The sequence below is a fragment of the Plecotus auritus genome (assembly GCF_963455305.1).
Source record: "Plecotus auritus genome assembly, chromosome: 1".
NCBI classification, from domain to species: Eukaryota; Metazoa; Chordata; class Mammalia; order Chiroptera; family Vespertilionidae; genus Plecotus; species Plecotus auritus.
This window is the reverse complement of record NC_137770.1, coordinates 141,022,066-141,044,304: the sequence shown is the minus strand read 5'-3', so window position 1 is coordinate 141,044,304 and position 22,239 is coordinate 141,022,066. Positions and strand designations below refer to the sequence as shown.

The window sequence follows — 22,239 nt, the reverse complement described above, 5'->3', positions numbered from 1 at the left end:
TGGGGGTGCCAGAAGAAGAGAGAGAGCAAGATACTGAAAACCTATTTGAAGAAATAATGACCGAAAACTTCCCCCACCTGGTGAAAGAAATAGACTTAAAGTCCAGGAAGCGCACAGAACCCCAAACAAAAGGAATCCAAAGAGGACCACACCAAGACACATTATAATTAAAATGCCAAGAGCAAAAGACAAAGAGAGAATATTAAAAGCAGCAAGAGAAAAACAGTTAATTACCTACAAGGGAGCACCCATACGACTGTCAGCTGATTTCTCAACAGAAACTATGCAGGCCAGACGGGAGTGGCAAGAAATTTTCAATGTGATGAATAGCAAGAACCTACAACCAAGATTACTCTACCCAGCAAAGCTATCATTCAGAATTGAAGGGCAGATAAAGAGCTTCACAGATAAGAAAAAGCTAAAGGAGTTCATCACCACCAAACCAGTATTATATGAAATGCTGAAAGGTATTCTTAAAGAAGAGGAAGAAGAAAAAAGTAAAGATAAAAATTATGAACAACAAATACATATCAATCAACAAGTGAACCTAAAAATCAAGTGAATTAAAAACCTGAGGAACAGAATAATATGGTGAATATAATAGAATCAGGGGCATAGTAAGGGAGTGGACTGATAATTCTCAGGGGGAAAGGGGTATGGGGGGGGGGGTTCATGAAGTGACTGGACAAAAATCATACACCTATGGATGAGGACAGTGGGGGGGAGGCAAGGGCAGAAGGTGGGGTGGGAACTGGGTGGAGGGGAGCTATGGGGGGAAAAAGGAGAAATAATTGTAATAATCTGAATAAAGATTTATTTAAAAAAATAAAATAAAATAGTACCTTCATTCAGTTTCATGATCCTTTTGTACCCTTCCCCCATCCCATCCATTCCTCAACTTCTTGTCTTGCACTGTGACTAGGGGTGTGGTGGCATGGGTTGATTTTTGTAGATTATCCTCCAGTCCCCAGCCCTTTTGTCTTCCAGTCTCTGCCCAGTGGCACTGGTGGGAGAGACAGGTAGGGCCTTTCTTTTACTTCTTTCTTAACTTTACCTGACACTAGTTCTGGCTCATCCATCTGTGACAACACCTGTCAAGTGGCCCATCTTCCAGGTCCAGTTGTCACCTTCAAGCCTCAGGTGGTGGTGGATTCCCACTGTCTTTAGTCCTGGGGGTCACAGTGTTCCTTGTTGGTTCCCTTAGCCTTGCTTCACATCTGTAAATAGTTCCTTCAAAACTCTTTGGATTCCCAGCTGAGTGTGCCTTCTATTTCCTGATGCAGCCCTGACTGATAGAGCTGCCTTTGGTTACTTCCTATGCACGTGTATATAACGCAGTGGGAAAATACTGGCCTGGGAATTGGCCAATCTGGACTTTAGCCCCTGTTCAGCTAAGGACTACATTTGTTTTGCTCACTACAGTTTGGGTACAGTGCCTGGATCTGTACCCAATGAATCCATGGATGAATGAACAAATTAGTCCACTTAACATATTTGCATTTTATATCCTTATCTTAAAATGAGAAGTTTGGGATCGTTAGGCCAGATGATCTCTTCCAGGTATAATGAGACTGTTATCTTATAAAGAATTAGCAGGAGAGTGTCGCGGCTCAGGGACATACAACCACATTTTCATAGAACTATGTGCAAATCAACCATGGGAGAAAGCCTGGTTCAGGGCTTGTCACGAGCATAGCTAGTGACTTTGTTATCACAGTAGCTACACTACTGCCCTACCTTGCTAATAAGGTATCTGATGGAGGATCTGTCACTTAAAGGATAAGCAAAGAAATTCTTAGTGACTATATTAGGAAGCTGAGGGCAGTTTATACGTTACAGCCAAAAATGTGCAGGGTGGAAGAGCCTTTTCCTTCTGAGGGAAGTTCTTTTTCTCTTTCCCTATTTTTCAGTATCATCCTATCTAATAAAAGAGTAATATGCAAATTAACCATCACTCCGCTACACCCACCAGCCATGCCCACCAGCCAATCAGGAGTGAATATGCAAATAAACCCAACCAAGATGGCTACAGCCACAGAGAGTAGGAAGGAGGCTTGGGTTTCCCCGGCAATGGAGGAAGCCAAGCTTTCCGCCTGCCCTTGCTGGCCTAGGCCTCCACTCAAGGCTACAAAGTTTCAATGATAGAAGATACATAAACCCAAACAGAAATGGTGGCAGCCACGGAGCTGGAAAGAGCAGGAGGCTAGGGTTGCCCCCGGTGATGGAGGAAGCCAAGCTTTCCGCACACCCTGGCCAGCCCAGGCCTCGCTTAAGGCTACAAAGTTTCAATTATAGAAGATACATAAATCCCCCCCAAAAATGGCTGCCGCCACGGAGCAAGCAGAAGGCTTGGCTCCGCTCCAGGCTACAAAGTTTCAATTGTAGAAGATAAATAAACCCCAGATACCAGGGCCTCTGCTTGGGTTGCCAGGGGGTGTGGCCGGCCTGCAAACCACCACAGGCCCCTTGCCCAGGCCGCCCCATGCCCCAAGGCAATCCCCACCCTGATCCGGGACACCCTTCAGGGCAAACCAGCTGGCCCCCACCTGTGCACCAGGCCTCTATCCTATCTAATAAAAGAGTAATATGCAAACTGACCATCACTCTGACACACAAGGTGGCTGCCCCAATGTGGTCAAAGATCCTGCCCCCATGTGGACACAAGATGGCCACCACAAGATGGCCAGCAGGGGACGGCAGTTGGGAGGGACCAGGCCTGCAAGGGAGGGCAGTTGTGGGTGATCAAGCCTGCAGGGGAGGGCAGTTAGGGGTGACCAAGCCAGCAGAGGGAAGTTGGGGGTGACTGGGTCTGCAGGGAAGGGCAGTTGGGGGGGACTCAGGCCTGCAGGGGAGGGCAGTTAGGGGTGACCAGGCCTGCAGGGGAGGGCAGTTAGGGGCAAACAGGCTGGCAGGGGAGCAGTTAGACATCAATCATGCTGGCAGGGGAGTGGTTAGGGGGTGATCAGGCTGGCAGGCAGAAGCAGTTAGGGGCAATCAGGAAGGCAGGCAGGCGAGCAGTTGGGAGCCAGCAGTCCTGGATTGTGAGAGGGATGTCCGACTGCCCGTTTAGGCCCAATCCCGGTGGGGTCCCAGATTGGAGAGGGTGCAGGCTGGGCTGAGGGACACACACCCCCGTGCACAAATTTCGTGCACCGGGCCTCTAGTTTAGATATGAAAATCTGGCTTTCATAAAAGCAAGTATTTTCTAAAAATGGTCGATGCAACAGAAAGAGATAAGAGAGATGGGCCAAAGCTAGTGCTCTTCCTGAAAGTGACATGAAAGCCCCGTGTCCAGGTCTGTCAGTGTCCTGCCAGCCCATCGTCCTTTCTTCTTTCCAGGACACCATTATGAAACACCCGTGTTCATACTGGGCAGTGGGTCAGGCACCTGGGAGCCTGCTGTCATGCAAGGGACACAGTAGTACAGTCTCTGCCCTTAGGCCACTCCTTGGACCCACTCTTACTCGGCAGTTTCAGGCCCAGCTAATGACCTTCCTATATCCTTGGAAACTTATAAAACTTAGGCTCTATACACACACATATAATTTAATTTATCCATCAATTAAATGACAATATTCCTACAGCAGAAATTTTCACATACCCTTCTTAATATCTTTGGGGCTTAGCATGATACTGTATGTGAGATAGGCATTTTAAAAATGTTTATTGATGATTATGAAGGCATTGTTAAATGTTAAGAATTTATAATGCATATGAATCCACTTATCAACAGAAATGTGGTAAGAAAACATTTTTTTCTGTTTTTAAAAGGTCACTAGAAATGGTTTTGTAGAAAGCTTTCAAAAATAATAGGTAAAGTACTATTTTTACTTCTATAAGAGATGGGATGACTATAGAAGAATACAAGTAGGTACATAGTTAATAAATACAACCATGCTCACATCCCTAATATTTTAAGTGCTTCAGATAAAATCTTGTATCAAACACTCCGATGTAAATATTATCTTTAAGTATTTTTTCAAAATAAGAAAAATACATGTAAAATCTTACATCTGGTTACTTTAAAATATCAACATTTGTCTTATAGAAAAGAAAAAAAAATGTTGGTCTAGGGAGAGTTTCAATTATTCTAGAGCTCCATCTAGTGAAAAATGTCTATTTTGTGGGTATTATATTTAATAATTCAGGAACATGAGAATAAAAATAAAAATGCTTTTTCTTCTGTGTATGCATGTTTGTTGAAGAAGAAGGTGGGCTTCCTTACACTAACTACTTCGGGAAAAAAGAGAAGCTCACCAAATTGGAAACAAGTAATAATCCCTATATTTCAACTTTTTGTTTTCCCTGAAGAGTCATCTTTGCTGCATGTAGTTGTCACCATAACTAAAAGAGAGCCATCAAATTTCAAAGTCAAAGTGCCTGCTTTGCTAATCATTATTAACCACTGGCGGCAGACCTTTAAGTGGTGTTCTAAAGAGTTACACAGAACCAGAAATTACAGGACACTTACCTGCAGCACTCCTTCCCTTTCTTCATCAGAGAGCCTTTTCATAGCTGCTTTCCGGAGGCTTTCTTGGATATAGTTATCATACTCTTCCTGAGCGTTTTTCACTTCCTCATTTCGCTTACATATATATTCAGGTGTGACACCGTAATCCTTACAAGAATTTTTCAGGGGGAAAAAATCAGTATCCTGAATGCAGTCTTATACGTGTGTACCTACCAACCAATGAAATGGTACAGACTTAAAGCCTTTACTTACAACACTGCAAACTGACAAAATTCAGTGACTTTCCCTCTATTGGGAACTAGCTGATTCTGGTCTTTTAAAACCATTTGAGCTGTTATTTGTGGCAGCTTGTTTTCCCTCTTCTGAATGTTTCCAGACCCTGCTCTTGGCTGATGACTCAGCCCTTACTTTACCCCTAAGAGCTGGCTTTTCTTTATTTCTTGTACTACTTCAGCTTTTACCTGGAAATATCTTAAATATCTTGAGGTCTCTTTTGCAAGGTCTTGTTAAATAAGATACTTACTTCCAAGGCATCATCAAAACCAACTCTTGAAAGATACAAAGCACATCTGCTTTACGAGAAAATTGACTTGGGACCTGTTTGGGGAAATGCAAAATCTTGGGCTGCTTACAAGGACTGACAGTTAATTAATCAGCTGTGATTCTCTGAGATTAGTGAATATCTGTGATAGATATCACTGTTTTGAGAAACAGAACTATTCCTTGTTTATTCAAAAAAATTTTTGTACTTGGTGATAGATATATTAGTGAATAAGAAAGGCAACGTTTCTGTCCTCATGAAATGTGCATTCCATGGTGAAAGAAACTCACCAAAAATAGGATATATATATACACACACATATATATTCTATCTAATAAAGAGAGAATATGCTAATTGACCCTCACACCATCGTAAAGATGGCGGCACCCACAGCCAATAAGAAGGGAATATGCTAATTGACTGCCATGCCCTCAAAGATGGTGGCACCCACAGCCAATAAGGAGGGAATATGCTAATTGACTGCCATGCCCTCAAAGATGGCGGTGCCCAAGATGGCAGCACCCAGTCCCCTCAGACCTGCCAGGGCAGCAGGTGCGTGGCAAGGCTGGGTCCACCCCCAGGTGGGCCCGGCCTTGCTGCACACCTGCCTCCAGAGTCCTCCAGTCTCCTCAGCCCCCCAGCTGCCCAGGGCCGGCCCGAGTATATATATGTACTGAGTGGCCAGATTATTATGATCTCTGAACACATAATAATCTGGCCACTCAGTGTATATCCTATATAATAAAAGGCTAATATGCAAATTGTCCCTTTGACCAGGAGTTCGGCCAGCAGGCAGGCCGGTCAACCACCCATGTCCCCTCCCCCTGGCCAGGCTGGCTGGACCCCACCCATGCATGGATTCATGCACCAGGCCTCTAATATATATATATATATTCCAAGGTAAAATAAAAGTTAATAAGGAGAAAGAAGAATAGTAGCTATTTTAGATAAATAACAAAATCAGGAAAGACCTCTCTCAGGAAACAGTTGTTGAGAGAGATGATAGTCATTAAAACTATTCAGAAATATTCTAGTTTTTCTCCCTTTGGGTACTTGGTAAGAGAACACTTTGCTGCTCCCTTTGAAGTAAGACATAGTCATGTTACCTGACTTGCCCAATGTGAGTGGAAGTGACCTCTGTACCTTTTGGGTAGAAGCTTTAAGAATTAATGGATGACTTACCATGTTCTTTTTCTGTCTGGAATAGTGTTGCTCCCACTGTTTGGGGTTGCCTGTGTTGTGAAATGAGGGCAAGAAGCAGAGCTTCCAACAACCCTCAATGGACATGTGGCACAAGCAAACTGTAAAACTTAGTTGCTTTTAGTTACTGAAATGTGGGAGTTGTTACCACAGCATAACTCAACCAATTCGGCCTGAACAAGGGGTAGAAATCTTAGTTGTGAATGTGTTCTGGAAAGTTGCAAAGCACTCTACAAATAAACTCTAAGAGCACAGTATTCTTATTAGTTAATGAAGTGGTAAACAGTCTAATCCATTCCAGAAAACACTGAGGGAAACACCTCATTATAGCTCAGTACAATTACTTAGGGTCATAATAATGATTTTGTGCCATCAAAAAGATTAAATTATATTTGGCATACTTTGTTTAATAAAGGGAATCATGATATATTTTAGGAAAATCAACTATCTCACAAATAGTTAAAAGCTTCAGTGATCTGGAATATTCCTATGTGTTGGATCATTGAAGAATAATGCATACTATTGATAATAATAATTGCATATATTATAATATCTACTCTTTACTGAATTTTTTTAATGGCCAGATCTTATGTCAAGTGCTTAATATATTTTATATCACTTAATAATCACTCTAACACTGTGATAAATTAATAACTTGTTTAAGATCATAGAGTTAAGTAAGTGGCAGAGGTAAAATTTGAAATGATCCCTTTACTACTATTGCTGTGTACCTCAGGCAATCATCCATGCCTCATGGCACAAATGGGCAAATATTTTATTTGGAACTAAAACATGAGATTTACTCACGTTTTACAAATGACTTTGCCCTTAAAAAGGACTTATGACCTCACCCACTAATAATAGATTTTTTAAAAACATAACTGATAAGTGAAAAGTAAGTTGAGTAAGTCTGTCATGAGCCCTGATTGCTCAGCCAGCAACAAGAAGGGGACAATAATATTGTGGTGTTTGTATGGCTTGGTAAACAAACACAGGTAGACATACTTAATATTTTTCTGTCTCTGTAATGTATTTTTACTTCCAACTTTCTGTTCAAGGCAGAAAATACACTGAAGTGGACAACTTAGGCAGAAGGCCACCAGAAGGAGAGGCAGACTATATGGCAATTGGTGGTATGACTATCAAAGGGGAAGGGTTTTTACGTGATGGTGAAGAAATAATGGACTGGAAATAGCTTTGAAGGGCCAGGAGAGTGAAATTTCTGCTTTTCCATACCCCATGGGACAAGGGCTGTGTGCAGCCTCCAGGGGCTACAGAAGGAGGAAGTATCCAGAGAAGCCTAAAATAACTTAATCGGCACGTGCTATTAACTCCTAAATTTCTGCTAACATCTTCCAAAGGTCCCTTAGCCTACGGCATGACAATTTCTCAGGGAACAAGCAGTGTCCTCTGACAACAGCCTTGAGGTTCCTGTTTGATTGTGAATAGGCACAAGACTTCTCATGGTAAATCACTGGATTACCTCAACACAAGCCCCTCATACATCAACACAATTTTGTTTCTCTTTTTTCTCTTCTTTTCTTCCTTCTTTCTTTTTTGCCACACCTTATTATGCACTAGTGATCCAGTGCACAGATTCATGCACATTGAAAGGAAATTAATTAGGAGGTGGCCAGTGGGGCGGGACTGGGCGAGATGGGCTGTACATGCCCTGGAGCCAACCTCCCATTGTCCCTCCCTGGCGTCTTCAGAGTGAGCAGGTCCTTTCAGCAGGTGGTCTCCCTTGGCATGGCCTGCAGGAATTGGGCTGAAACTGGCTCTCCGACATCCCCTGAGGGGTCCCAGAGTGCGAGAGGGCACTCTGCAAAGCTGCTGTCCTACAGGGTGTGTTAATGCAAATGCAAGTGTGCAGTAAACCAGATTTGGGGTTTACAGTGCCTTAGCAACAACATAACCCACGGCCAAAGGTGGAATCACATGGCCCCAGGAGGAATTGGGCTCCTATCTCTCTGGTTTCAGGATGCATCACCCGAGAACTGCCACTGCCAAGTCACTGCAGCTTGGCAGCTCCTGTGTTGAGTATTTGCCCCCTGGTGGTCAGTGCATGTCATAGCAACTGGTTGGATAGTGGGAGGGACACTTAGCATATTAGCCTTTTATATATATAGACTAGTGGCCCGGTGCATGAGATTCATGCACTTGGTGGGGGGGGGGGGTCCCTCAGCCTGGCCAGCACCCTTTCGTAGTCTGGGAGCCCTTGAGGGATGTCCAACTGATGGCTTAGGCCTGCTATGCTCCCATGGGGAGTGGGCCTAAGCTGTCAGTCAGACATCCTTAGTGCTGCCGCCACCGCCGCTGTGCTCACCAACCACGAGCTGTGAGCCATGAGCCTAGCTTTTGGCTGAGCCGCGCTAGGGGGAGCGCACTGACCACCAGGGGGCAGCTCTTGCATTGAGCGTCTGCCCTCTGGTGGTCAGTGAGCATCATAGCGACTGGTGGTTCCACCATTCAGTTGATTTGCATATTACCTTTTTACTATATAGGATTATTATTCTTTAGGGTTTTGCACTCATATTTGCCATGTGTGTTTTTCACTCATATTATCATGTGTTTCAAGTACCTTTATGCTCTATACTAGAGGGCCGGTGCACAAAAATTTGTGCACTGGGGGAGGGTCCCTCAGCCTGGCCTCCTCTCACAGACCAGGAGTCCTTGGGGGATGTCTAAGCTGCAGTCTGGCCTCCCTCTGCGGGAGGTGACCCGTGGGCCAATTGGAAGGGGCAGGGGGATGGGACAGCGCCGGCAGGTGAGCGGCCCCCAATCACCCCTCTGCCACCGCCAGTCACCGCCACCTCCTGATCGCCGTCCCCTCCCTCTGCCTGCTGGCACCCACCTTGGCTGGCCTGGCACCACCTGCTCACCAGCCCTGCCCCTCACCGACCAGTCGTTCCACCATTTGGTTTATTTGCATATTAGGCTTTTATTATATAGGAAGTATACAAAGTAAAATAGGTTTTGTACAAGGTATTTTTTGGTAAGCTTTTTTAATTTTAAAGATCGTCTATATTTTAACAATTAAACCCAAGCTTCTATAATTTTCACCGATGAAATTATATGTTCATCTGATTAGTGCCTTTTCAAATAGAAATGAAGGTCCCTAAAGGACTAGATTATTGTCCAGTACTTTCAAGGTCTGCTTTACTTCAAACTAAAAGCAAATGAATACATTCAAGTTGAAATAAAAATGTGAATTAGCTACACTACTCTAATAGGATGGATGGCTCTAAAGTTGTTTTATTCTTCATTTCTCTCATTCCGCTACAAGACACTGAAACCTAATGACTAAATCTTATGCTCTTCTGAAAGGTTATTCCTTTTAGATTTATAGTAATGACTGTGCTTTTAATGAGTGTCCACCTAAAATTAATATATTTTAGAGAATGTTTGTTATAATTATTAAATATATTAAAAATTAAAATTAAAGAAAAATAGTTTTCCTCTACTGAACTATATGGTATTCGTTTCAAGATTTGCACCAAACACAGATTTCAGGAGAATGAGAACTGGTAACCTAGATAACTTGTCCAGTGAGATCACTATTACTGATAATATGGACAATTATTATAAACATTATATTTAAATTATTTGAATCTCAGGTCTAAAATTAATATATCACAAGGTTACCTTTTTATTGATGTACTTTGGAACTAGTCCAGAATTTTCAAGATCGTGCTTGTCTCCAGTTCTTTTGTCAACATAAATTGGTTTAGGCTTTTTAGCCACTCCCATAATGACATCGGCTGCGTTTGTATTGATAAAATTTTTTCCACTCTGTATGCCCATGACTGGATGATCAGTCCTCAATGGCACAGGAGGCTTTTTGGTCTCAAACCGATCAAACTTTTTTTCTGTTAAATATGACATTTCCTTGTTAATATTAAACTATAAACATTGCTACTTAGTGCTATCTATAACATCTTGGTATGTTACCACCAGTATAATGAAGTTGCATTACAATATATTCAAATGTTCAAGATAAAAAATCAGTAATCATAAGTGTAAAAATTAAGTGCAACTTAATTAATATTTTGAAGAGCAGTATAAAAGTCTAAGGGAAGAAGATAAGCACCCCAAATATGTTAGCTAACTATTTTAACTAGCTATTGTGAAAATATTTTCTTATAAAGATTTCAACAATAAAAGTTCAGCTTTCCCATTGAAAAAGTTCAAACTTTAAAACTTTTTTATGAGTATTGTCAGTATATGAATAATTGTTTCTTCAGAGGAAAGTTACTATAAAATCACCACATAAATAAAAAAAAACTTGATGTACTGAAAGTCCAAGAATCTATTTTTTTTCCACTAAAACTACTATTAATATAAGGTACCTAACATACAGCTTAACAAATAAAACATTACTGATATAATTGAAGTTTCCTAGTCACTCCTCCCTGGTTGCAGCTCACCTAAAATAACTGCTATGCACATTTATTTTATTTCTCTATACCAAATTCTCTTCATTAGCAGCAGGTGAAAAAGTCCATTTTTAGATAGTCTCTTCAACCTGACCAATCCAACTCATCTTTTTTGACAGAGCCACAACAAAATGGCTTGTAAAAATATTAAAATGTAAAATAATTACTTTTTTCCCCCTAAGGGCCAAAGGCAACAACTCTCTTGAAAAAACTTACTCAAATCTTAACCCTATCACAATTATTAGGGACTTTGACTTTATTTATTTCTGCATTGTTGGAGCATTTTATGAGCTTATGTAACTTTTATTATTTATTTAAAAAATCAATACAGGGTGGGGCAAAGTAGGTTTACAGTTGTAATATAAATAAATAATATAATCATTAATAAATAATAATACAAGAATAATCTCTGTGTTTCATGTATTCACAACTGCAAACCTACTTTTGCCCCACCCTCTACTTATTATTAAAAGTCTATGGACTAGATTTACCTTTTGTTATGGGCTGAATTGTGTTCTCCCAATATTCATACATTGAAGACCTAACCTCCAGTATCTCACATTGGGACTGTATTTGGACACAGGATCTTTAAAGGGGTACTTAAGTTAAAATGAGGTCATTAGGGTTGGCCCTAATCCAAGACACACTCAGAGGGAAGGCCATGTGAAGGGACAGGAAAAGACAGCCACCTACAAGGGAAGAGAGACCTTGGAAGAAAACCACCCTGACAGCACCTTGATCTTGGATCTAGCCCTCAGAATTGTAACAAAATAAATTCCTGTTAATATTAAAAAGAGTGATAAAACGTACTCGGTGGTACAGCTTTTTCCTTCGAATGTTTCTTCAGGAAATCCTTTGGAGAAGGTACTTCAACTTTTGGTGGTCCCATAGTTTTCATTGCAGTTTTAGATTTTTTCATGTCCTCTTTGACAGCTGTCTTAAAAACTGATATGTACCTAAAATTAAAAGAAGTTGCAGCATTTCTATTTGTAGTAAAAATTATTTAAAGTTTAAAATATGATATACATTTCTAATTTAGGTAAGTCTATATTCCTTGGAAAATAGCCATAAAGCATAATTGTCTGAGCCCTGTCTTCAGGTTTAGGCAAAGCTAGAGAGAAGCTTTGCCCTAAGAAAGAGGTGCTGGGCTAAGATGTTCATAGTGTTTCCTTAATTATTCTTTGAGTATATGAAGCACCAATAGTGATTTCACATCTGTGTGGGTGTGTGTGTGTGTGTCCCCCTCTTTCCCTCACCCCCCTTTTTTTTCTGATCAGTCTGGCGAGAGATTTATTAATTTTATTGCTCTACTCAAAGAACCAGGTTTTCATTGGTTTTCTCTAATGTTTACATATTTTCCATTTCAGTAATTTCTGCACTGATCTTTACTATTTCTTATTTTGAGTTTAATTTGCTTTTCTTTTTAAGTTTTTAAGGTGCAAGTCTGGATATTTGACTTTAAACCTTTATATTTTCCTACTATTACAAGTATTTACAGCTATAAAATTCCCTCTATGTATAGTTTTCTAGCTGCATCTCACAAATTTTGACATGCAATGCTTTCATTCTTATTAAGCTCAAAATACCTTTTTAATTGCCTTCTGACATCTTTGACTTAGGAGCTTGTTTAGATTTTTTGTTTAGTTTTCAAATATTTTGGGATTTTTCAGATATCTTAATGATTTCTAATTATTTCCTATTTGTATTATTTCAATCTTTTAAATTTTCTGAATTTTGTTTTATGGTAAAAAAGTATGGTCTATCTTTGCAAATGTTCTATATATACTAAAAAAGAAAGTGTACTTTGCTATTGTTGGCTGGAGTGTTCAATAAATGACAATTAGGTCAAACTGGTTGGTAGTGTTCTATTACTGAAATCTCTGACTACAATTGTGGATTTGTCTGTTTCTTCTTATAGTTCTATTAGTTTTTGTTTTATATATTTTTGACACTGCTAGTAGGTGCATAGTATTTAGGATTACCATATCTTCTTGAAAAACTAACCACTTCATCATTATAATATAATGCTTCTTAAACCTGCAAAATTTTTGTATTCTAAAATCTTCTCTGTCTGATATGAATATAACCACTCCAGCATTCCTTTGATTTGGGGAGACATAGTATTTTTCCATTCTTCAACTTTTTACTTATTTGTGTCTTTATTTTTAAAGTTTTTTTTTTTTTAATGGAGAGCAAAGAATTTTTATTCTTTCTAACAATCTCTTTTACATGGCATGTTTAGACCATTCACATTCAATGTGATTTTTAAAATATTCACATTTAAATTTTCCACCTTGCTATTTGTTTTCTATATATCCCATTGTTCATTCATCCGTTTTAAAAATCCTGCCTTATTTTTATTTATGTTTGGATTTTTTTAAATTTAATAAATATTCATTGTCCAGATTATAATTGTTTCTCATTTTTCCCCCCATAGCTCCCCTCCACCTGGTTCCCACCCCACCCTCTGCCCTTACCACCCTCCCACTGTCCTCATCCATAGGTGTACGATTTTTGTCCAGTCTCTTCCCATACCCCCCACACTCCTTTCCCCTTGAGAATTATCAATCCACTCCCATTCTATGCCCCTGATTCTATTATATTCAACAGTTTATTCTGTTCCTCAGATTTTTAATTCACTTGATTTTTAGATTCACTTGTTGATAAATATGTATTTGTTGTTCATAATTTTTATCTTTACTTTTTTCTTATTCTTCCTCTTATTAAAGAATACCTTTCAGCATTTCATATAATACTGGTTTGGTGGTGATGAACTCCTTTAGCTTTTTCTTGTCGGTGAAGCTCTTTATCTGACCTTCAATTCTGAATGATAACTTTGCTGGGTAATCTTGGTTGTAGCTTCTTGCTATTCATCACTTTGAATATTTCTTGCCACTCCCATCTGGCCTGCATAGTTTCTGTTGAGAAATCAGCTGACAATTGTATGGGTGCTCCCTTGTAGGTAATTAACTGTTTTTCTCTTGCTGCTTTTAATATTCTCTCTTTGTCTTTTGCCCTTGGCATTTTAATTATGATGTGTCTTGGTGTGGTCCTCTTTGGATTCCTTTTGTTTGGGGTTCTGTGTGCTTCCTGGACTTGTAAGTCTATTTCTTTCACCAGGTGGGGGAAGTTTTCAGTCATTCTTTCTTCAAATAGGTTTTCAGTATCTTGCTCTCTGTCTTCTTCTGGCACCCCCATAATTCTGATGTTGGTACGCTTGAAGTTGTCCCAGAGGCTTCTTACACTATCTTCAAATTTTTGGATTCTTTTTTCTTTTTGCTTTTTCGGTTGAGTGTTTTTTGCTTCTTTGTATTTCAGATCTTTGACTTGATTCTTGCGTTCCTCTAGTCTGCTGCTGGATCTCTGTATAATATTTTTTATTTCAGTCAGTGTATGTTTAATTTCTAGTTGGTCCTTTTTCATATCCTCGAGAGTCTTGTTGAATTTATCGGCCTTTTCTAGGATATTCTTGAAAAACCTTATAACAGTGGTTTTGAACTCTATATCCAGTCGTTTGTTTTCCTCCATTTCTTTCGTTTGTGATCTGTTTCTTTGTCTCTGTATTTTTGCTGCTTCCCTGAGTTGGTAGGGTGGCTTTGTGTGCTAGGTGTCCTATAAGGGCCAATGGGTCAGCCTCCCAGTTACCTGAGGTGGACACTCTTGGTGCACCCCTTTGTGGACTGTGTGTACAGCCTTGTTGTAGTTAAGTCTTGATTGTTGTTGGTGTCACTGGGAGGAATTGACCTCCAGGCCAATTGGCTGTGAGGACCTGCTGTGTCTATAATGGAAGAACTGCTGCGCTGGAGACACGCTTATGGGGCAGGACTTGCTTCAGTGGGGCTTTGGTGCTCACTGAGTCTGCCTCTTGAATGTGTCACTTATGGATGTGAGTAGTTGAAATCTGGTGTTGTCTCACACTGACCACTAGATACACTAGCTTCTGGATCTCCAATGGGGTGCTGGTCAGCTACTGTCTGAGGGCACCCAGCAGGAGGTACAGCGAGAACTACAGTTTTCTCCTCTTTGCTTGGGGTTTGGAGGTTTTGGAGCTGTCTGACCAGAGCTGCAGTTTGCTAGGTTAAGCTGCAATAGGGCAGGCCATTTATATGCAAAAGCCGCTGCTTGGAGCTTCGGTGGGTTTGTAGATTGTGCAGGGTGGGGTTTCAGGTAGTCACGAGGCTAGGGCGTGGCAAACAGCAATGGCTGCCAGTCAGCCATCTCTGTGTTTCCACGTTTCCAAGTCCCCACGTCCCGCGCCCCAGCGCAGTAAACAATGATTGCTGGGCGCTCCTCTGCAAGAAAGTCACCCTCACTTTCCGACCCGATGGCAGACAGTCCAGCTTCTCCCCGTAGGAGTTTGGGTCCCCAGCGTCTCCCCAGAAACTGGAGTTCGGAGTAATCAGGAGCTTGTCTCCCTTTGGGTTGAAAGGAGCAGCGCACCCAGTCGCCAACCGCCAGCCTGATTCGCGCACCTGCGTACCTCAGCTTTTTTCGCACTTGTGCATGTCTCAATGTTCTTTTCTCTTTCCTTCTAGTTGTAGAACTTCCACTCTGCCAGCTTTCCCATGGTTCTGGGTGATAGACATTTTGTCTTTTAGTTGTAGTTTTGAAATTGTTGTGAGAGGCAGCAGTTTAGGTGTTTACCTATGCCGCCATCTTGGTTTCTCCGGATTTTGTTTTTCTTTTGTGAAAATTCTAAGGTTTACAATATATATGTTTAACTCATCACAGGCTACATTCAAATAATATTATACCACTTCACATGTGGTATAAGAACCTTATAAAAGAATACTTGCATTTGTCCTTCCCCCAATCTTTGTCCTAATGTTGTAAGATATTTTACTTCTATATGTGTTGTAAAACCCACAATCATTGTGATAATTTTCCCTTTAAGAATCTGTTTAATCATATTTTAAAGAAATTTTAAAAAATATTTATACATATACAGGGTGTCCCAAAAATGTATACACACTTGGAATAGTTATTCATTCCAATGCATTAGATCTGAAGAGAAATGTCTGAGCTATCAGCTGTTAAAGTGTGTATACATTTTTGGGGGGCACCCTGTATTTCCCATTTTCAGTGTTATTTCATTGTGTAAATTCACATTTCTGACTTGTACCCTTTCTTGGGCATTAAAAACATTTTAACTTCCGATTTCTATTGTTTCTGATATTTGCTGTCCTTCTTTCTTTCTCTTTATGCAATGGGTTTTTCTCCCCTTTGGCTACTTTTAAGGTTTTGTTTCTTTATTATTGGTTTTAAGGAATTTGATTGTAATGTCCCTTGGTAGGGTAATGTTCTTCTTCTCCTTTACTTTTTTTTCTTCCTCCTCTTTATTATGATTCCTGGATTTAGGGATTTCATTAAGTCTGCCCATTTTTTTTGCCATTAGTAAAATATTTATTCGCTTTACCCACCTCTCTCCTTGCTTTCTGCTAATCTATTTACACTTATGTTACGCAGCTGATATTCTTTTATTTATTTATTTATTTATTTAATTTATTATTTAAAGTATTACTAATAGTAGTACATATGTCTCCTCCCCCCCCCCCATTTGACCTTCCCCCAGCCTCCCCTACCCCCGGCACATGCCCTCACCCACCTCCAAGTGTCTTGCGTCCATTGATTATGCTTATATGCATGCATACAAGTCCTTCGGTTGATCTCTTACCTCCCCCCGCCCCACCTGAACCCTCCCCAGCCTTCCCGCTGTAGTTTTACAGCTCACTGATTCATTTTCCTTTTCCATTTTTTCGTTTTCATTTTGTATTGTTCTATTATTATGTCTTCACATTCAACAATATTTTCTTCAATTTCTTGGCTGCTGTTAATCACATCAGTGTTCTATTTTCATTTTAGACATAGTGTTCTTTATTCTGTAAGTTAGATTTGGGTCTTTTTCAAAATCCTTTCATTTCTCTCTGCATTTTGCTCATGTTTTTCTCTATCTTTTTGAACACACAGAGAATATTTAAAATAGTGGTTGTCATATCCTTGTCTACTAATTCTCACATTGATGCCAATTCTTTGTTTGTTTGTATTGACTGACTTTTTTTCTCTTGGTTATGCATTATATTTCTGTGTCCAGAAGAGCTATGGTCTAGTTCTAGTTTGGCTCCACTTCTGAGGCAATATACTTCTGAGTACACTACTCAATGCCCTGTGTCTTAGGTGTTTCCACTCTGGCTGGTGGGAATATGAACTTTATTTGGCTCTGTTGCCTTCTGTTAGTTATTTCCCTGGCCTCAGTGGTTTCATCACACACATGTACTGTCGACCAAAACCTTTAGGGAAGTCCTGCTGCATATTTCCATTTCTCTCTCTCTCTCTCTCTCTCTCTCTCTCTCTCTCTCTCTCTCTCTCTCCCTCTCTCTCTCTCTCTCTCTCTCTCTCTAATGCTCTGATGTGAATTCTACATGCCTTGTCTTGACCTTATAAACCCTAAACTCTGTCTCCTTAACTCAGGAAAACTGCTAGATTTTGTTTAAATTCTTCTTCCCTGGGCTTTGGCCTATAAATTCTCTCCAGAGAGTATGTTGGGGCAATTGTAGGGCTTGTTTCCCTTTTCTTAGGGATGACTGCTCTGTGCTGCCTATTGTCCAGTATCTGAAAACCATTGTTTTATATATATTTTTCTGTTGTTTTAGTTGTTTAAGGTGAGAAAATTCCATCCTTGTTTGGAAGCAGAAGTTCACCACATTTAGCAACCTGTATTCTCTTCGTACTTATGTAGATAAGTTTGCTTGAAGAAACATGAAGTGGTTTCTTGCTTTTAGGGGCCTTTCATCAATCTTGAACTCAATGCCTAGGAATCAATTATGGTTCACACTGAACAAACTCATTAGATAGATAAGGTTCAATCCAAACCTGTGCCTTAAAATTTCCACAAAAGTTGGAATTGTCAGATATGATCTTTTGGTTAATAAAATATTCCTTTGGGGTAAAAAAGTAGGTATACTTTCACCACTTTTTAATTTGCAATCTTGTGATTCAATACATTAGTTTGTGTGAGGTCAAAGTTTACCCATCTGTTATAGAAAACAAGATACTATATTCTATATCAATGATATATCTTTATTTTTCTAAATTATAAAAAAGTGAAACTAATATAATGCCAATTACATCTCAATTTTAAAAATTAATAAAAATCTAGGTTACCCCTTCTCCTCAATCCATTTTCCAGAATAAGTGTTGTTTTCTGTATTTCTATTTTTGTATAAATTGTAACTTAATTTTAAAAATTTAACAGAATGTGATCTTTTCCCATATTAGTACATATAAAGCTTATACTTTTTTTCAATAACTACATTTTATTCAATTTTCTGCATGGTGTGGTTTTATTATAAAGATCTAGAAAATACTTTATTAGATAATTGGCCATACATTCTACCTTTTATTAGATGTGAGCTATAGATTATTCCAAAACAAAAATTTTCATCTCCAAAAAACATACCATAATTGCATTTATTTTATTGCTAATAATCACCACTTAGTGAGTCATATCAACTTTCTAGATATATATTTTAAAGCAGTTTATCTTAATTACCACTCAGATAAATACTGACCAAAAGTTGGGACAGTCTGATAATGCTTGAGATTTTTTTTTTCTAATACATTAGTTTCTTTTCTTTTTTTAAAAAAAATTTGGGCCAATAGTACTGCCATGTTTCTCTGTTGCATAGAACTTTAGGACCTAGACTACATTAGAAAATCCTTCAAATTATTGCTTGAAGAGAATTTTGTCAATGTACATAAAAACATCTTAAGCCTATTTAAAGGCATTGAAGTGATAGTTTTCAGTTCAGCCTCATGACTATATCAAGTAATTCAATTTTCACAAATGGATGTCAAGTCTACTCCTAGCTTGATGGGTTGTCAAAGCTATGCTTAGTTGACAACACATATATGTGTCATTGAATATAATTTTGATCTCACTGCTGTTCAATACTTATTGCAAGCTGATGAGAGAAATAATAAATACGGTAGATTATCAAAAGGATATGTAGTTAATGTTTTCATTTAGATCTGTGCTGGACAATACAGTAGCTACCAGCCACATGTGGATATTGAGCATCTGAAATGTGGTTATGCTATATTCTTAAATCATAGTATTTTAGATATATTGGGTTAAATATGTCATTAAAATTAATTTTACATGTTTTTTCTACCTTTTAAATGTGGCTATTAGGAAATAAAAAATTACACATGTGGCTCACATTTTATTGGACAGTACTCACGTAGAGATCAGAAAAATATTCCTTGAATTAAACAATATAGTGATACTAGAGGCCCGGTGCACGAAGATTCATGCAAGAATGGGCCTTCCTTCCCCTGGCTGCCAGCACCACCTTCGCTCTGGCCTGGAGCCGCCTTTCCACCTTCCCACACTGCCCGGAGCTGCTGCGGCGGTGCAGAAAGCTCAGCGCCTGCATATACAAATTAACCCTCCATCTTTGTTGGGTTAATTTGCATACTCACTCCTGATTGGCCGGTGGGTGTCACAAAGGTACGGTCAATTTGCATCTTTCTCTTTTATTAGTGTAGATAGTTGCATACATCATCTCCATGCCTCTACTTGCTTTCGTTATGTTTTGGCATGTGGCCACTGGTCAATAATGAGAGCAATATTAGACCTATGAAACTCAGTGTATTTAATGTAAAAGTGTGGCTAAAATCTTTATTACATTACACACATCGTTTCTCCTCTCTATGAACCAAGGAGGACGTATAATCCTGGCTTCATACCAAGATTACTTCTCAGCTACTGCTTTGCTTTTGTCTTCTGGAAAATGTGACTTACAATGTAAGTGACCTTTAGAGGATCATGGGAAGCATATTATTCCTTTGTAGGTTGCCCAGTTTCTAGTTAGCACTGAATCAAATTTATACCAGACTTCCAGCAAACTTACAATATTTTCAAGCATACATTTCATGTACAAGGAATTTCATGCTCATTTGTGGTATTATTTTATTTTTCTATCATTATTTTTTATTTGCTTTGATATCCTTATTTTAAAAATCTTATTACAATGTGGAAATGTTTAAATAAATAACAATATCTAATACATATTAAATTATCTGAAGACTAATATATATATATGCTATTGAAGCAATAGGTATTCATAAGGTTTGTTTCAATTACTTACTCAGATTAAAAGCAGTGTGCAAACTGATTAAAGTTATATGCTTTAGTGTCAGACTTATCATTCAGCCTTAGCTCTTGTTCATCCTCGCTGCTCTAATGTTCTGGGCCTGAGTTTCTTCTTTCCTAAAACTGAGCTAGTACTACTCATATCATAGGGTTCTTGTGAGAATTAAATAAAATAATGATTGCATAAAACAGACCAGTTCCTGGCACATTATAAACACTAATACATCGAACATATTATCATTATTTTTATTAGTAGTATTCTTATTGTTACTATTATTACTGGATATTCATCTTGCTTAAATAAAAAACACACCTGTTTGACCTTTCTCTTGATTTTACCTGTATCCTAATAGAAAGTCTTATTCTCTAAAAAGCTGAATCATGGTATATAAATCGTTATTACAAGAGACAAACACAGATAGATTGACATACTTTCCTGACTTGTATACATATACATCGTGGTATGAGAATATGTTTATATCTCACAAACCATGATGTATATGTATACTATATTTAAGAACTTGAACCTTGTTCTAGAATGTAATAAACTTCTAAAAAATGAATCACTCATAAAAGTTCAACTTATTCACAAACTTTCCTGACAATTAATTTTAAGAAATATTTTTGGCATATTTTCTTCTCAACATTTTTAGGTACATGTGAATGTCAGAGATATGTGCTAATATACCACATATTATATATAATCTATAGAAATCTAAATGAGAGTCAGTAACACATAATGAACAAACATTAAGCCAGTAAATGCAGATGGAAGCTGCCATCCTCCTTGCTGACAAAATCCTGTTTGTGAATGTCCTTACCCTCATCCACATGTCTGAAGAAAAAAGGTGTCTTCTCCCACTATCCCTTTTGTTATTGGTTTCCCAGGTCTTCAATTCTTCTGCATTTTTAAAAAATCCTCACTCAAGGATATTTTTGTGTTGCTTTTAGATAGAGTGGAAGGGAGGGAGTGGGGGTCAGGGGGAGAGAGAGAGAGAAAGCAACATTGATGTGAGAGAGACACACCGATTGGTTGCTTTCCACATGCACCCTGACTGGGACAGGAGCAAACCCACCACTCAGGTATGTGCCCTTGACCAGGAATCGAACCTTCAGTCCTTGGGTCTGCAGGCGGATGCTCTTAACCACTGAGAACACTAGCCAGGACTCTTCTGCATTCTTTAGGTGATTCTATTAATTACATCACATCTTAATCTGTGTTTGCTTTTCCTGGTTTTGAAATCTATATGAATTGTGAATGAGTATCCTATATAATAAAGATGTAAAATGCAAATGGTCGTTACGCCATGAAGCGTAACGACCAACCACGTAACTACCGGATCACAGATCAGCAGGAGGGTGGGGCAGCGAGCTACAAGTGAGCAGAGAAGGGCTACAGGAGGGGGCAGGGCAGCAAGTGATGAGGGGGGCGGGTGGAGAGAGCTACAGGAGGGCGGCAGGGAGCTACTGGCAAGCTACAGGTGCATGGATTCTTGCGCAGAGCTACTAGTATATATATAAGAATATATATTTATGTCAAGAATGAATATATATAAGCATGAGATGTGCACTTGGGTAAAAACACACAAGAGATGAAGAGAAGTATTATTATTGTGTAAGTCTGCAGAGAGGGATAGCCAGATGAAAAACCTGAATATTGACTTCTAGCACTAATTAAAAAACTGTCCAAGACCATATATTACAGAATAAGAATTTTAGCATAAAATTTCATTATGCTAAAAACAAAGACATTTGGATATTCTAAATTCTCTGTAAATATAAATTCATTTAAAAAGACTACTGCTTTCCCCAATTCAATAACTGGCTATGATTAGTCAGCAAAGAAGATAAGAACTTCAGAAGAAAGTAACTATGTCATCTAAAATTTCATAATAGTCAAGATTGCTTAGCAAACTGAGACACATAACTGGACTTTAAACAAGAAGATATTACAAACCTTCAGAAAATACAGATATAACAGTATTAAAATTGAATAAAATGGAAGGTAGTCCAAGAAAAATGCAAAGCTCCAAAAGTGAAATTCTGACTACATGTCAGAATTATCCCACTGAAGAGAAACCAAGATGGCGGTATAGGTAAACACCTAAACTGCTGCCTCGCACAACAATTTCAAAACTACAACTAAAAGACAGAACGGACACCATCCAGAACCACAGGAAAGCTGGCTGAGTGAAAATTCTACAACTAGAAGGAAAGAGAAAAGCTCACAGAGAATTGGAGGTACGGCAAAGGGTCTTTGTGCGCACAGAGAGGAAGGGCGGCTGAGAGCCTGGCTGACTTTCTCTGGCGGAAGGGGGAAGGAAGCCCCCGAACGCACTGAACCCCAGTCCTGACTGCAGTGAACCCCAGTTCTAGGCGAGCCCCTGGGGACCCACGCTCTTGTGGGGGGAGTCTGGACTCTCGGGCGGAGACTCGG

At 39.2% G+C, this 22,239-nt stretch overlaps 1 protein-coding gene across 1 annotated transcript in view; it reads right to left on the bottom strand.

Moving 5' to 3' along the window:
- ENKUR (enkurin, TRPC channel interacting protein) overlaps positions 1-22,239 on the bottom strand; it is a gene marked incomplete at both ends in the record, with an annotated part of 32,880 nt that overhangs the window by 4,654 nt on the left and 5,987 nt on the right. The window contains 3 exons of the mRNA XM_080668041.1: positions 4,472-4,618; positions 9,858-10,081; positions 11,459-11,604. Of these exons, the coding sequence (XP_080524167.1) occupies positions 4,472-4,618; positions 9,858-10,081; positions 11,459-11,604 (517 nt within the window). The remainder of the gene's footprint in view (positions 1-4,471; positions 4,619-9,857; positions 10,082-11,458; positions 11,605-22,239) is intronic.